The 16,004-nt window shown below is 40.0% G+C and overlaps 1 protein-coding gene across 2 annotated transcripts in view; it reads right to left on the bottom strand.

Annotated features, from left to right (window-relative positions):
- Positions 1-8,819, bottom strand: part of LOC139689311 (transmembrane protein 72-like) — a 32,193-nt gene extending 23,374 nt beyond the window's left edge. The window contains exon 1 of one of the 2 annotated variants that reach the window (XM_071586387.1): positions 8,265-8,819. In XM_071586387.1, coding sequence (XP_071442488.1) covers positions 8,265-8,361 — 97 coding nt within the window. In that variant the 5' untranslated portion in view covers positions 8,362-8,819. Of the gene's footprint in view, positions 1-8,141; positions 8,229-8,264 lie in introns of those variants that run through there. The other variant, XM_071586388.1, reaches the window with a different exon arrangement.
- Positions 8,820-16,004: the final 7,185 nt, after the last annotated feature.

Raw genomic sequence — 16,004 nt, 5'->3', positions numbered from 1 at the left:
TTTGCATTTTTAAATGTACTCAATTATGCCTCCTGTTTTGTAAATTGAAATCACTCTGCTTATTATCCTCAATGCCAAAAGGGGCCAAAACAAACATAATGTTCACATAATGCTTGTTTAGAGGTTCAGTGAAATTGAAATCAATAATATGCAATTGACATAGTGTTAGCCAAAAACAAAAGTAGTAATACATTGCTGAAGTAGTAAACAATAGTGAAAAATGAGGCCATCATAAACAACAGACACCAAATTGAAATTGTTCTTTTTTGATTCAATTGAAAGCAAGCAAAATTCATATGCACATGTCATCAATGAGTCACAAACATGTTCTAAATGTTATCATACATTTTGAGAAGCACATACATATTTATGCTAATTCCTTCAGAAAAAAACATGCCATGACCCAATCCATGTTCCTGTAACATTACTCATGCCAACAAAAATTAACACATCCAAGCCCAGCAGACAATTTTCTATGCATGAACAGATGGTGGCAGGTTGTTGTAAAATATTGCATACCATGTGTCAATAGCTAAAAATTATATATTTTCCAATACTTTTTTATGTACTCCTTTCTAATTTATTGTTTAAATACAGATTTGAACTTGTATATCACATACTTGCAGTATAGTCACAAAGTCAAAATTTCACTGATTTGCAGTATGAGCCACTGGAGGGCACGTCAAGGTGTGTCTTTTTTTTCCCATTCAGCAGTATTTTGAGTGGCGCACCGAAACAAATCCATAAATCATACCGTTTCCAGCCTAGTTATTTTGTTTTGCATGATGACATTTCTTAATGAATATTTCAGTTTGGGTACAGTTTGGGTTTGGGTGTGCTTTTTGAGCTATTACTGCACCGAGCATATTATATATATATCGCTTTAGTTTATTTACCCAGATTTTGCCAGATTTGTACATATCGCTTATAATGGGAAAGATATGGAAAGCATTATGTTTATTGTCATGGTCACTATTACCATTGTGCTATGGGCACAGAAGTCAAATCAAAGAGTTTGTTAAGGGAGAAGCAAGGATAGAATTTTGAGCCATGACCAGTTTTCATTTAAAGAAGAATATTTAGAGACATTGATTAACATCATTTTCAACAGATTGAGCACTTTTCAAAAACGTTTACTTTTAGGTTCAAATTTTCAGCCTGTAAATTTATTAGTTCTCTTCCATTCTTGGTTAGATGACATCCCTATAAGTACTATAAATGAAAGAATACATTTATGTATTGTTTTCTCTTGTTTCACACACATGAGCTAGCAAAAGATATATCTCCAATATCTCTTTAGCGACAGTATTTTCTGATTATTTAACCCCAGTAAGACCTAATGAATTTGTATTGAAAGATATGGTGAAGCAAAGAGCATCTCCTTCTTCTACCCAGCACTACTCATTCTGACTCTCCGTCCCCCACTCACACCTGAGCCATCTGAGACATGTACAGGCTGCGGATTAGTCTCCTATTGCTCCAATCTATTCCTATTTTCTCCTATATATTCATTAGTTTTCCCAATTCACTCCATCAAACACCTTTTTTAAATCTATGAGACAGTCGTATACCTCCAGATTTTATTCCATGTTCCTCTCTATTAGTGATCTCATGACATGTGTCTCTTCCTGCCCTGAACCCAAACTGAATATCCCCTAAATAATCATTTGCCCGGCCCTCCATTCTCTTAATGTCAGCCTCATCCTTCGCATCCCTTAAGCAGATCCCTTAAATCAAACTTATTCTCTTGTGCTCACTTAAGGCTACCTTTCCCTTTTTTGAGATGAGAACCAAAACTGATCTGAAGAAACCCTCCAGTCTTTTCTTCCCTCGTTAATTCTACAATTTAGGCCATAAAAACTCTTCCGCCCAAGTTGCTCCATAAGAATATTACATACCCCCAAGGCCTTCTACTATTTCAACTCCCTCAATGCATTTTTGATTCTCCCCATCAATTATGTCGGGATCTAAGTCATTTTCTCTTTTTATCTTCAAGCTTGCTGACCTGATGTATTAATTTATTTTAAAACATTATTCACATGCAACAGTAGCGCCAATTTGCAGTGAAAAATATAACAAACATGAAAGAGGGCAAAAGACAATAACAGCATAACAATAACAACGAGAACCGAATATGGAGGGGGAAAATTTTAATTTACTGAAAGGTGGGATAAAGCTTGGCTGGTGAAATTGTTGCATGATAAATTAAAAGGGTTGACAGTGTGAGGGAGTGAATTTAGAAGGGAGGAAAGGCAAAATAAAGGTGAGTGCTTGGTGAGAGATGTACTAGGAATTGGCAGTGGGTGGATCGATTTGGTATCCTGAGGTTGAGAGAGAGAGAGAGCAGTTCAGGGCAATCAATAGTCGAGTTTAGGGTGTTGTGGAGGAGTTTTAAATCAGCTTTAAGTCTGCAGCTTTAGGGTCTAGAAATGGATAAAGAAGACAGAACAGCATTTGAGGACACATTGCAGAAATATGGGACTCGGTGTTTGACTATTTTGGCTAAGAAGTGAGAGATGCAATCAAGTGATTTTTGATTAGTTGGGGATGAGGCTGACCAAATTGGGGTGCAATATTATACTATGGGAAGGACAATATAATATAATAAAGATTCTCTGTGTTCTATCCATATCTGTTGAATCAGTACAGGTCCAATTAATAATTTAACCAATCTTCAATTTTTTAATAGACTATCCTTTCCTACTTCCTTATAGTGTTTTCACATTCCTGTTAAGGGCACCAATCTCAACTGCCCCCTCTAAACTCTTCAAAACCTTTACTTCACCTCCTTCACACTTCTTTCATCATATAAGTTTCTTGGCTGAGTTTATTATTTCCATTTACTCCCTGCTACCTAATTCCATGCTTATATTCTTTAATTTCCTTTTTTTTGCCTTTATTACTAATCATCTTGTCTGCAATCTATAGCTTCCTTGCCATTTTCTTCTCAATTGTACCTATATTTTTGTTTGCAGCTTTTGATATCCCTTATATGTTCCCATTGTTCTTCCGTTGTTCCCTTGACCATAAATTTCTCTAGAGTCTGCTGGAACTCCTTTATCATTGTCCTGCATAATATCTGGTCTACTTTCTGTTTCCTCCACAGCTTTCTTTGTCTTATCCACTTGAATCTGATCTCACACTTCATTATTAATGACTAATGATCTGAACAGTTCCTGACAAATTCTATGAATTAATCATGATGTTCCTATACAGGGTCTGGCTATAAAATAATGACACTGACTAACAGCTGTATAGTGTCAAGTACACATGCATGCATCCAATATTAGCTTGGTTCAAAAAGACGGGGCAATTTGGGATCGATTGAATGAAACCGATGGTATTTTGAAAAATTTCACTAACTTTTTTATGACAAAAAAAATTTCACAAGGTTCCCCATCAAAATAGTCTCCTCCCCATTGCATACACTTATACTAACGGTGCCTCCACTTTTTGAACCAGTCCTGGAACGCTTCTTCTGGAATTCTCATAACCTCCTCAATCGAATCTTTCTCTATCTCTGGAATGGTGGCAAATCTTTTTCCTTCGAGTGGAGTATTTATTTTGGGAACAGGAAAGAGTCATATGGGGCCAGGTCTGACGTGTAGGGTGGGTGGGTAAGCACAGCGGTCTTGTTTTTGGCTATAAACTCACGAGTTTTGAGAGAAGACAGCTGGTGCGTTGTCGTGGTGAAAAAACTACTCGCCGCCCCTCCAAAGTTCGGGTCGTTTTTGCCTGATTCTCTTTCTTAGGCATTTCAAAACCTGGTGGCAAAATCACTGCCCTTTTATATAAATGTGATTCACAACCCCCTTTGCATCGAAAAAACAGTCAAAATCACCTTGACATTGGAGCGAACTTGTTGAGCTATTTTAGAGGGCGGGGGGGGGGGGGATGTTTCGCCAATCCATTGTGATGATTGGTCTTTTGTTTCGGTATCAAATGCATAAACCCATGACTCCGCCAGTTGTGATCCTAGACAAGAAGGTTCCATCCTCAACAGCTCGATCAAAAAGTTCCTGACGGACTTTAACGATGTTGTATCTGGTCTGGTGTCATCAGACGAGGCACGAATTTGACGGCGACTCGATTCATCTTCAATTTTTCATTCAAGATTTCATAGCACAGGCCAATTGAGATACCATACTCTTCTGCAAGTTCTCTGACAGTCAAACGTCGATTTGCACGAACGATATCGTTTACTTTCTCGATGAGGGGATTATCAGTCGACGTTGATGATCGTCCGGAATGCTCGCTGTTTTCCACTCATTGCCACCCCTTTTTAAATAGGGTAAACCACTCTTAACACTCGGTACATTTCACAGCATCCTAATCATAAGCCTTAGTAATCAACTCAAAAGTTTCCGTGAAGGATTTGCATGAAAACTATGCAAATTTCACCTAACAACGCTGCTCCTATGAAGAGTTAATTTCCACGGATCTGATTTTTCGCCGGCCTTCACACAAACAGCCGTAACTAAGCAACAAAGCAAGATATCAACAAAGAGGTTGAAGTCAGCGATTCGGGAAATTTCCGCAACAAGCTCGGGAACCTTTAGAAAAGACCACGTATAAGATTTGATTATTTTTCTCAATGAGAAATAACCTTGGAAAGTGGCCTATACTTGAAAATATTTTTTATTATTTCAACAGACCGAGAGTACTGTAAATTAGTGTTGGTGTGAGATAGAAAATGGTAATCAAAGCCATTTTATTGACATTTCATTTTTTGTAATTTCCTAATACTATTTATAGATTGACATTAACTGTTGAATACATCATAGGAAGAAGTAGCCATGCAAAAGCTATTCCTTAAACAGTTAATTTCAATATGCTTCCTAAAATTAAGGAGGATATACAGGGTCGCACCCAAAAGTGGTAGAACTGATTTTTTTACGAGAATTTTATTGACGATATACTTACATCGACTTAATAATCTTCAAAGTATGCTCCTTGAGCTGCTACACACATAGTATAATGTTGCTCCCATTCCCCGTACGCCCGCTGGAAATTTTCTTCGGGGATGGCGTTGATGACCCTCGTCGAAGCCTGTTGAACGGCCTCTATCGAGTCAAAAACGTCGTCCCTTGAGCTGTCTTTTCATCACAGGGAAGAAGAAGAAGTCCGGTGGGGCCAGATCGGGAGAATAGGGCGGGTGCGGCAACGTGGCAACGCCGTATTTGGCCGTTGCCTGTTGGTCGACACTCATAATTTTCGGCACCATCTTGGCGCACACCTTGCGCATGGCCAAATCCTGTGAAATAATGCGTTACGTTGGATGCAGACAGACCCAACTGGTCTGCAATTTCTTCACTGGTTAAGCGTCGGTCTGTGTTCAGCAGTGTCCTCACTCTGTCCACATTCGCGTCGGTTCTTGCCGTCGACGGCCGTCCGGAGCGATGGTCGTCTTCAACGAGCTCCCTACCCTCTTTAAACAACTTCTGCCATTCAAATACTATGGAACGGCTTAAGGCAGTGTCCCCATAAGCCTGCCTGATCGTATCGAGGGTCTCAGAGTCCGTCTTCCCGAGTTTCGCACAAAACTTCACGGAATAACGTTGCTCTAAATTCATATTCATTTTGTTTTTCGACGCGGACAAAAAACTTGCTTCACTAAAAACGGTGTCCTCACTCAACGACAGCCCGCAGGCGACTGAGGTTGGTGTCGGTCTGTTGTCAAGAGCCCCCTCCACCTTACCCTGCCAGGCAGACCCCCCTCCACCTCTCCGTTCGCGCCAGAGAAAATCAGTCCTACCACTTTTGGGTGCGACCCTGTATTTAAATATGAGACCGATATCACTTTTCAATTTTTGCCAGCCACTGATACTGTCCGCAGAACCTAAATACTAAGAATTATGAAACATCCATGCATTATATAGTTCATTGCTATTGTCGGCAATTTCCGATGTTCCTTCTTTTACTTTACCCAAAAACTGCAGCTTATAGGCAGTGTTTAGATTTTCATGGTGAGAAACTTCACCACTGCGACTATATTATATTATAAATACTACGTTTATTGACCGTACGGTAGTTCCAGTTGATTTCGGGATGAACTTTCAGTACCTGTGACACTGGCGGTGATTGTCGAAACGCATAATGGTCGTGAATTAGTTATCACAGAAGGGTAAGCCAATTCAAACATTCGTGTTTGGTGGGTATGCCTTAGGTTCAAATGTGAGCACAGTGTTAATATATGACACCAAGGACCAGGAAATTTAAATATCGGCTAATTACTTTCTCACTCCCGCTTAGTACGATCCCGAACAAGCGGTATGGTAGTGCGGAGAAAATGAACTTTTATAGTGCTATAATTTAAAATGTCATAACATTCAAATCATTCTGAGCCATAACCAATGGACATTCAACACATTTTCCTGCATTTATCTCTATGGATAGATTATACCCTTACGTATAATTCCCACTTATCCCGATTGTCGAACGTCTTGTTTGATCAGCTTACTGTGTTTCGAGGTTAAGTAAATATAATATTTAGCAACCCATTGGAATTATGTCAAGGACGTTACGTGTATATAATGCATTGGTAGACGAAGTCACTTGAGAAGCGGGAGGAAATTTAAAAATCCCCTCATCTCACACAAAATTGGAAGAACGTTGAAATAAATGGGGAAAAATTATTCACGTCAGTTTACCCCAATGGCGACACATTTGTGTTCCACTTAAAAGATCGAAGCACACACTTAATATTTTCCATTGCTAATTATTACATGCGCGTGTGTTGGCAGAGATCAGTTAGGAGAAGATTAATTTCCTTGTAAGTCTTGCATAATTTCGGAATTTCGTTGCATACTAAAAAGAATTGTAAGAAGCGAAAGTCACAATATTATTTTAAAAGGGATACAGAAGTAGATGTGAAAAGTATAGTTATTCGTTCATTTGATACATGCTATGAAATATAAAGTAAAATATTGAATGCCCAGATTTTTGGAACCTCACAATTGCTCGAAGTACAAGCTGGCTCAAGAAAGGGGAGATCTGACGTTTTTACCGTGAAATAAATTTGAGAGAAATGAAGGTAATTCTATTTGGTAATGCACTTGGGTTTCATCGAATATATCTTAATTTTATCGAATACTTTCGGTCAGATTAATACAAAATAATTAATGGCGTATAATGAAAACAAAAAAGGCCTAAACATTTGCAACTAGGCATAAAAACTCAATGAAAGAAGAACCAAAAAATGCAAACAAACTCACTGTTTCCGCTGGAATAAGAATCATACCTAAAATAACAATTAATATCTTACTATTCGCCTATCACCAAAACTTACTGAGGATATGAACCACTGAGAAATTAAGCATTAATAATTAATCTCGACAGAGAACAAAAATCTAAAGTTCAGTATCAAGGAGACGACATCCCGTTGATAAAGAACTAGGTAATGGTCGATAAAAACCAGGGAAAAACAAGAACGTATAAAAAATCATATGAATACAAATAATATGGCAGTGCTACTCTTCTATGGTTCAGAAAGACGAACACAGGAATGTACTTTCTTGGAACAGTTGAGGTTTGACTAGACAAGACAGGCCACGGAATAACTTGAAATAAAATATACAAACGAAAGTAATAGTAAATTGGATAAAATTGAAGGATAATGTAGAACGGCTGGAAGAAGAGGAGCTCTTAAATGCAAACTTAATGGTGGGAAGTTCGAAGACCTAGGAAAAGATGTGGGCCCCAAAATGTTAGTCCCCGCAACAGCCTGATTCGAGATAAAAGATGATGGCATTATTTTGTGACCAAAGTAAGCACCTACATTTTAAACCCTGCTTTAGTTTCTAGAATTCACACCTCAGGGAAGGGGCTCAGTCCCGTAACCCTGTGCCACCGGGGGTTTCCCAGGAGATCTGGTTCCTCTAAAACGTTCATACAACCGTGGCAAAGATGACAGCGCCCATAGGCGTCGGTCGCCCGAAATCGAGATGAGGACTCTACTGTCAATAGCTGGTCACATTGCTCACTACGCTACCACACCTTCAACACGGGCACAATACGTGTGCATATTACATTGGTAGACGAAGGCACTTGAGAAGTGGAAGACTATTTAAAATTCCCTTTATCTCACACGAAATTGGGAGAACGTTGAATTAATTGGGGAAAAAGTTTCCACGCCAATTTACCCTAATGGCGACACATTCGTGTTCCACTTAAAAGATCGAAGCACACACTTCGCCCCGTCTTATTACCACCCGAAGGTGCCTCCTCGAGGTAAAAAATTGGACGGATTCCACTAATTGTCTCACCGGTGGCAGTCAGAACGCCCCAAAGCCTCGTCATGGTGACCAGGTAATCCCAGAAGCAGGGGCACCGGCCATCGCCGTAGGACGACGAGGGCGCCATGGAACGGTCGCCGATGGGCTTCCGTCAGACCGCACCGCTCAGCCGGACGAGGGAGGGAGGGCGCATGCCAGGGGCCCTTGGGGGGGCCACCGGCGAGAGAGCGGGAGGACGGGCGGCTCCCCTTCGCGCCAGGCACGAGAGCGCGCTCTCGGCGAGGAGGCACACACTGCCGCTCGCCAGGGCTATTACGAGAGGCGAGGGCGGGTGGAGGTCGCTGCGCATTCTATTTCCAGCGCGCGGCGAAGGGTTTCCAAATGTCAGGCCACAAAAGGGTTAATTGCACTCGCGACATAGCGGACGCTGGAAGGAAAACAAGCCGAGGCACAAGCCAAACTAGCAATGCCGCGCCAACAATTAGTTGCTTAAATATGTACGGTGCATGTCACCTGGAAAATTCCATCGGTGTATTCAGGGCGCGTTATTACGACGTTCGACCTCAATTGCGTTCAATCTATAGTCGTTCACAATGCTTGGGACAGGCTTGTTTTCCTTCCGACTTAATCTTCACTGCCTAACTGCATGGTCATGTCTGTAAAACCAGCCACGCCGTTGAAATTCGGTCTCGAGATGCACAGACTGGATGGAGTCTATTCGTATTATATCGGTCAATAAACCACAACCAAGTTCATCAATGGTTTCATCGTATGGATGACGTGGCTTTATCAATTTGAACAAGTAAATGGCGATATTTAGGGGAAACGGTGTCAAATGTAGTCAACAGATATTTGTTTGACTCCCAAATTTCACTTCCCGAATGACGAAATGAGGAAAAGGTGATTCTCCGCCGGACCTGGGATGATACATTCGCGCCTTGGGATCCACACCAGATATTCCCGGCACAGAGTTATTTTCCAAATTCGCCCATGGCGTGGGCAGACTAGGCCAGTACGTATAAGGCCGAATACACTGCTATGAGCCTATAAGGGGTCGTGCGGGCCTTATATTAGCGGATTGTGAACGGCGTCACATATGCATGCATGGGATCTCACTAAGCCAGAACTTCGCAACGCGTGCACCTACGGGTGAGGGAATAGAACTGGCCAGGTGAAATGCGAACTGGAAGTATGTTGCGATTTCGGCGCGGGCCTACGTCAAGCCGCGAGGCTCCTTCCACTCAATGAAACACCTTCCCTAATGAACAGATAATCGAAGTGTCCATTTAAACTTAAAGCCAAGTTGAAAGTCAGCAGTAATTCTGTTTTTCGACACGAACTAGCTCACGTTAAATTACTACGAATCGGCCACGGACATAATTATGAAATAATATCTGCCAAAAACTTCTTCCAAACTCATTTAAAATGTTGTAATTATATAAGGAGATTTTATGTTAAACCGTTGTAATTCCAAGGAAGATTGTTGTGAGAGGGTCTGGAAATTTGCAATAGTCGCGTGGTTATTGGGCAAAATGGATCCATTCCAGGGAAAAAATTACCAGAAGGGTTTAATAGTAATACAATGGCTAAAACCAAGAAAACTTGATGCAGCATTTCACTCCATAAAAATAAATGTCACATGTTCCAGGATATGTTTTCAATAAATTCTCCTCCTGTATTAAAGTTACACTTGAGTAAATTTTCTAGTGAAAATAGGAGACAAGTTTCAGTGGTGGTTATATTTAATAAAATTAATGACTTTCCTTTCTAATTCCCTTAAGCATAACAACATCTACAGCCATTATTTGAAAATCATGGCACACTAATAAGTATTGTTTCAATGGGGTGGTGTCCAAATTTTCTACCTCATATATTTTTTAACTTTAATTCAATGAAGAATTTTAAAAGATATGGCTGCACAATCAAATTATTATTTGAGCTAAATGTAAAAAGTAATCAAGTGTGGTAAGGTTCTCTTGATTGAATATTTATCAATAACTTCAGCAATACCTCACCACCCATAAAAGAATCCAGGCTATCATAGACCCAAATGTGGGAAAACAAAATATTCGGTAGTTTAAACTCTGGGAGTGCAATTAGTTCAAATATATTTATGTTCTCATGAATAACTATGAGTTACTAACCCATTAATATCTTATTATTTAAAAATTTTCCCATAATGGAAATTGTGAAATATAACTTCATCTCAATCGATTAAATTAATTATGATCAGCTATGTTCGAGCATTTTTGCTGGGGGGGAAATATAGGAAAAAATTGGAAAAAAATTCGTGCTAATTTATTTCTGTTCTCATGAATAACTATGAGTTACTAAAATAGTCAAGATGGGTGAACCAACCCAAAATTGGAAAATAGAAAAATAGAACATTTGAAACCAAGGAAACACAAAAAAGACAAGTTTGCAATGAAGAAGGTAGAACAGAACAATCTTGGAAGTATTTGACGTGTCATGTCAAGGATGGTTTTTCAGATTCTAGACACATGGGGGCTCACTGCAATTAGTGTTAGTTGTGAGTGCTAAAGGGGCCCTGGCGAGGTGTATCTGCATGCATGATTTTTCATATCATACTCCATTACATTTTAATGCAATAGAGAATACCAAATCATTATAAAATGGTAACTTGGGCTTAAAGTTTGTCTTAATTTTCAATTGTAAAGCATATTGATCCTCCCATATCAACACACAAAATGTGCATAGGTAACTGAGTAACAATGTAATGAAATTTAAAGCATACATTTCATGGCTTTCCATTTCTTTAATGTTGCCTGTTTTGTATTTATCCTATTTACAGATGCGCTACTATATTATTATTGATAAACTAAATGTTAAGGTAGATTTTGGATGAACACAAGCTGCCACACAGTACAGCAACAATTCCCATAACTCCCCCAACAAACACAACCGAACATCCTATGCTACATTAAACCCCCTTCCAACATCCCAATCCAATTACTGCCCCTTCCTCACTTGCTTCCCTTTTCCCCTCACATCACAGTCTTCAATATCCTTTTGTCAATCATTATGCTGTCTGCATCATTTTTTTTCTCCTCATGCTTTCTCCCAACAATACCCTCTCTTCCTCTACCATATTTAGCACTTTCTCATTTGTTTCCCTCTCTCTCCTATTCTAGTTCTCCACAACCACTTTAAAAAACCTCCAATCTATTCCTATCATCATCTTCCTTCAATGACCATGTTTCCATGCCGTACATAACAACACTCCATATCAAAGTTTTGATGAGCCTTTTCTTAACATCGTTATCCAATCCCTGTCATGAATTTCCTCCTCTCTTTGCCTGGTGCAATCAGCCTAGCCTCTTTGCCTAGTGCAATTCTTCTCCTAACGCCCCTACTACTTTGACCATTTTGGTCCAAAACACTTCCAAGATACATTATATGTTACACCTGCTCTCGTTTTTGCCCTTCTATTTTAATGTTTAAGCTATCCTTTTTCTTTCTGTAAAATCGCATAACCTTTGTTTCATTTATATTGATTCTCATCCCAAATCTATAGCACTGAATGTATACATACATGCCATGAAGCCTTCCAAGTTTCCTCTCATTGGCTAGATGAATTAAGCTAACTTCACATTCACATTCAAATAGCTCACTTGTCTTCATCCTATATGGTTTAACTTAACCTTCCTCTTTCTGGAAAACCAAAAAATCTGTTTTATTTATACTTATTCTCATCCCATATCTAAAGCATTGAATTTCCAATACACGCAGCATTACTTGCAACCCTTTTGCTGACTGACAAACTAGAGCTTGGTCATCAGCAAACTAACTGATTTTGCTCATTCCCCACCAAATTTCATCCCTACCTCCGTTTCATCTCATGCCTCTTTAACCATTTCCTTCGCATATGCCTGTATGTTGAACAGCACAGGTGACAATAGAGACCCCTGCCCAACTCCTCTTCCTGACACAGCCCATCCAGTCTCTCCATCCCCCATTCGCACCTGCTCAGCCTGACACATGAACCTCTTAGTAGCTCCATAGGAATGTTGTCTACCCCCACGGCCTTATATGCTTTCATCTCCTTTAAGGCACTACCTATCTCATCCTCAAGTATGCCTGGACGTAATCTATCTTCATCTATGCCATATTCTCTTTCTAACCTTGGTGGCCTATGTTCTTTACCGTGCAATTCTCTTCCATGTACACTTTTCAGTATTCCTGCAATCTCTCTTGGATCTTTTCAGCTTCCACTATTATTTTGCCAGATTAATTATTAAGATTAAGTTTGCTACTATCTGCTGATAGCTTTGTACAACCTTCTTGTATAGCACACCAATTACACCCTTCCTCGGCAAACTTTCCATAACCTCGCACTGCATCTTCCAGTATTAGTAGTAGTATTGAGGGGAGGCGACCGACAGCTAAGGTCATTTGCGCCATAGAGGATGGATAGGAAAGGATGAAGGGTGGAGAGAAACCCGGCGTCGGCATTAGCCTACTCTTTACGAAAGGCGCCAAGGGGTCCGCAGTTTAATGTCCCATCCGACGGACAGCGTACTCACTCAGAGTGCCCTCCACAAAGCACCTCAAGTAGGGATCGAGATACCTCTGAAAAACATTCAACACCGCCGGGATTTGAACCCGGGCCCACTGGGTGGGAAGCCAGTGCGCTAGCCCCCACACCATCTCGATCCCCTGCATCTTCCACCATGCTTATTTTGCTCTATTTGTTACCATCTCAATTTATTACATACCTCTTTGTACTTCTATTGAACTCTATATTTACATTTTTCCATTCCTGTCTCTCATCTATCTTTCTAATCATCTCATGGTTTCCTGGTCCTTTTCCTATTAACAGTTTCTTTTGTAGCTTTTGATATCCCTTTTTTTTATATAATCCCATTTTCCCTCATCAGCTCTCAGCTCCTGTCCCCCACTCATAATATTCTCTACAACCTGATAGCTAATCTAACTGATACCTTTCTGAGTGACCTGACATTTTTCCATGCATACCTGCTTTTGTGGTGCCTTACCCCAAAGGTGTTGATGACTAACCCGTCTCCTGCAGAACTGAGTAGCTTCCTCCCCACAGTCATTCCTCGTACCTAAACCATAATCCCCCACCTATTCACCATCTCTTTCTTCGCCTATTGCCACATTCCAATCCCCATTACAATCTCGTGTTTCAGCGGGGAAACATTTACATATGTTTCCTTGCAGGAATACATGCAATTATGTCCTCTAACTGATCATATACCTCATCGACCTCTTCTTCCTTATTATTGCTTGGTGGTGAACAATGACAAAGTTCAACAGTTCTGCTTTTACCTCTACTAGTAATATTCTATCCATTCCTTTCTCTGCCTTTTTATTGAGAATTATTGCAACCCCTCACTGGCTCTTGTCCCCTTCATTGTTTATCACTTCAGCAATCTCCACTTATCTTTCCTTCTCACCTCACATAGACCTAAAACATCCACGGTATATTTCCTCCTTCCATGTCCTCAATATTGCCTTAACATTCCAAGTTCCTATTCTAACTAATAAGGTCTTCTGCGCTGCTTGCTGTTGGTTTTGCTTTGCAAGAATTTCATGAGATGGCGACGGTGGAAGCCCAGCCTTTGGGCATGACAGACGGCTGATTGGAACAAGTCCTATAGTTGCCAGGACTCATTTTCTCCAAGCTGTCCATCATGAAAACTGGGGATTAATAATGGAGGTGGTTTCCAATTGCCCTCCTCAATAATTTTTTTCTAACTTGACACCATCACTCCATAGCTACCCCACTGGGGTCAGATACCTTTGCAGCTGCCTCTATAATGAACAGACACTGCACAGACTGCCCTTCGTCTGGCTCCTAACCTTTGACCTATTTAGGGTCGTTGCTCCTGATATGATCACGGGTGATCATATCAGAAGCAATTTTCATTGCTCCAGCCAGCACAGCTCTAGGGGTCATTGGAGTGCACAAACCTTTCCACCAAGTCAAGGCTGTAGTCCCTGGGAGGGCAAAATGGCATAAAGAAATGCCTGTGTATGTTGATGCTGACAGGGGAGCCTGTGAAATAGATAAATATTCCTACACTCAATGTCTTTGCACTGCTGTGGTCCAGTGTGAAGTTAAGACATGGGCTTTATCTTGCATCGAGTATTTAATGTATAGGGCTCACAGATGGTTTTGTGATTAAAATTTGCTGTCAGAAGTTTTTGGCTGTCAGCAATTTTCCACGCTTTTCATTGGCAATCAGAAATTTGCCAAAAATGCACCTTTCACAATATCTGTCGGTGCAGATCCAAACACACCAAGTGGTATTTATTATCACATCAATCATGAAATGGTTGATTCCAAAAGAATTGATGTAACAGTACATGCCGACTGGTCACATGATTGTCGAGATTTTGATGAAAGGTGTACCCAAAGTTGGATGTGAAAAATGAATTTGTCCGTTGGGACTGTCCTGTAGAGGGAGTGTTCAAGACTGAAAAGGATAAATATAAAACAGTGATGTTTGTTTTTCTTTTATTTTGCATCTTAATTTTTAAGCAGTAAGATGATGTGTATCTTACATCTCCTGGCAGGTTGGAGCCCACCTGGAGCCACCGAGAAATCCTAAGCTAACAGTGACAGAAAAAATTTTTATAAGCAGCAAACTTTGATGTTTTTCTATCACAGTTTTGGGCACAATGTCATTATAATTATATAATAATCCTCATAAATAGATTCTCAACCTCAAACCCATGAAAAATACAAGTAGGATGTGTACACTTGTTTCGTGGATTTTCACAAGACATTCAATGAGTAGAATTAATAAATATTTGGGTTCACCATGGCAGATGGAGGGTAGGGATGGGTAGTTTTGGAAGGGAGAGCCGTCTGCTATCAAACACCTTTTCAATCTGTACTGAGATAAAATGGCTAAGAGGCAGAGGAAGAGCTGGAGATAAGAATGAAAGTTGCGAAGGATCCATAAAATCAGATTAGAAGGTTGATCCAGCTTTAGTTAGCCAGTCAACCAAGTGGTTACAATCATTGATAAGCACATTAGAAAATCATTGTCATAGGTATGGGACATAAGAAGAGTTCTGTTAGGCAGGGATGTTGATTAAGGATGTTAAGAAATGATAAATGAAAACCTTGATATGGAGTGTGGTTTTGTAGGCACCGAAACTTGGTCAGTGAGACAAGGGGATAATTGCAGATTGGAGGATTTCTAAATGTATGTGTGGAGGAGGATGGAGACGGTTTGAAGGAAATGAAGATGTGAAGGAATGGATGGAAATGAGTGAAGTGATGCATTATTAGGAATGAGAGATACCGGGAGAGGATTTTTCGGAGCAATCCAAAGGAGAAAAAAAATTCCAGGTATTTTGATGGGGGATTTAACTTGAAGACTATGATAGAGAAGAGGGTGAGATGAGGAAGAAAAAGGACAGTCTGACTGAAATCTACGTAAACTGGTAAGCAACCAAAGAAATAAAATTTGAATCCCAACCCATATCCAAAATTATTGCAAAGAAATAGAGACACAAAAGAAAACCTATAACTAAAACACATATTTGAGAAATTGGCATGACATTATATACACATAAACAGTATTGTCAGAATAAATTGATTAGGCATAATTTCTTATTTAATATTAAAACAATACAAATATGACCATTTCTAAGCTGAAAATGAACATTTTCACTAACAGAAAGTATCATCGGGTAGAACAAGAATCACCAGAGGTCATTAGGATAAGCGCAAGAGGGTTGCTATTCTTAGGGGTGAAATGATAGTCAAAGTAC

This window comes from Hetaerina americana, unplaced genomic scaffold, assembly GCF_022747635.1.
Source record: "Hetaerina americana unplaced genomic scaffold, ioHetAmer1.1.p SCAF_22, whole genome shotgun sequence".
In the NCBI taxonomy this organism is placed as follows: domain Eukaryota; kingdom Metazoa; phylum Arthropoda; class Insecta; order Odonata; family Calopterygidae; genus Hetaerina; species Hetaerina americana.
The sequence above is the reverse complement of the archived record's forward strand: the minus strand, read 5'-3'. Positions and strand labels throughout refer to the sequence as shown.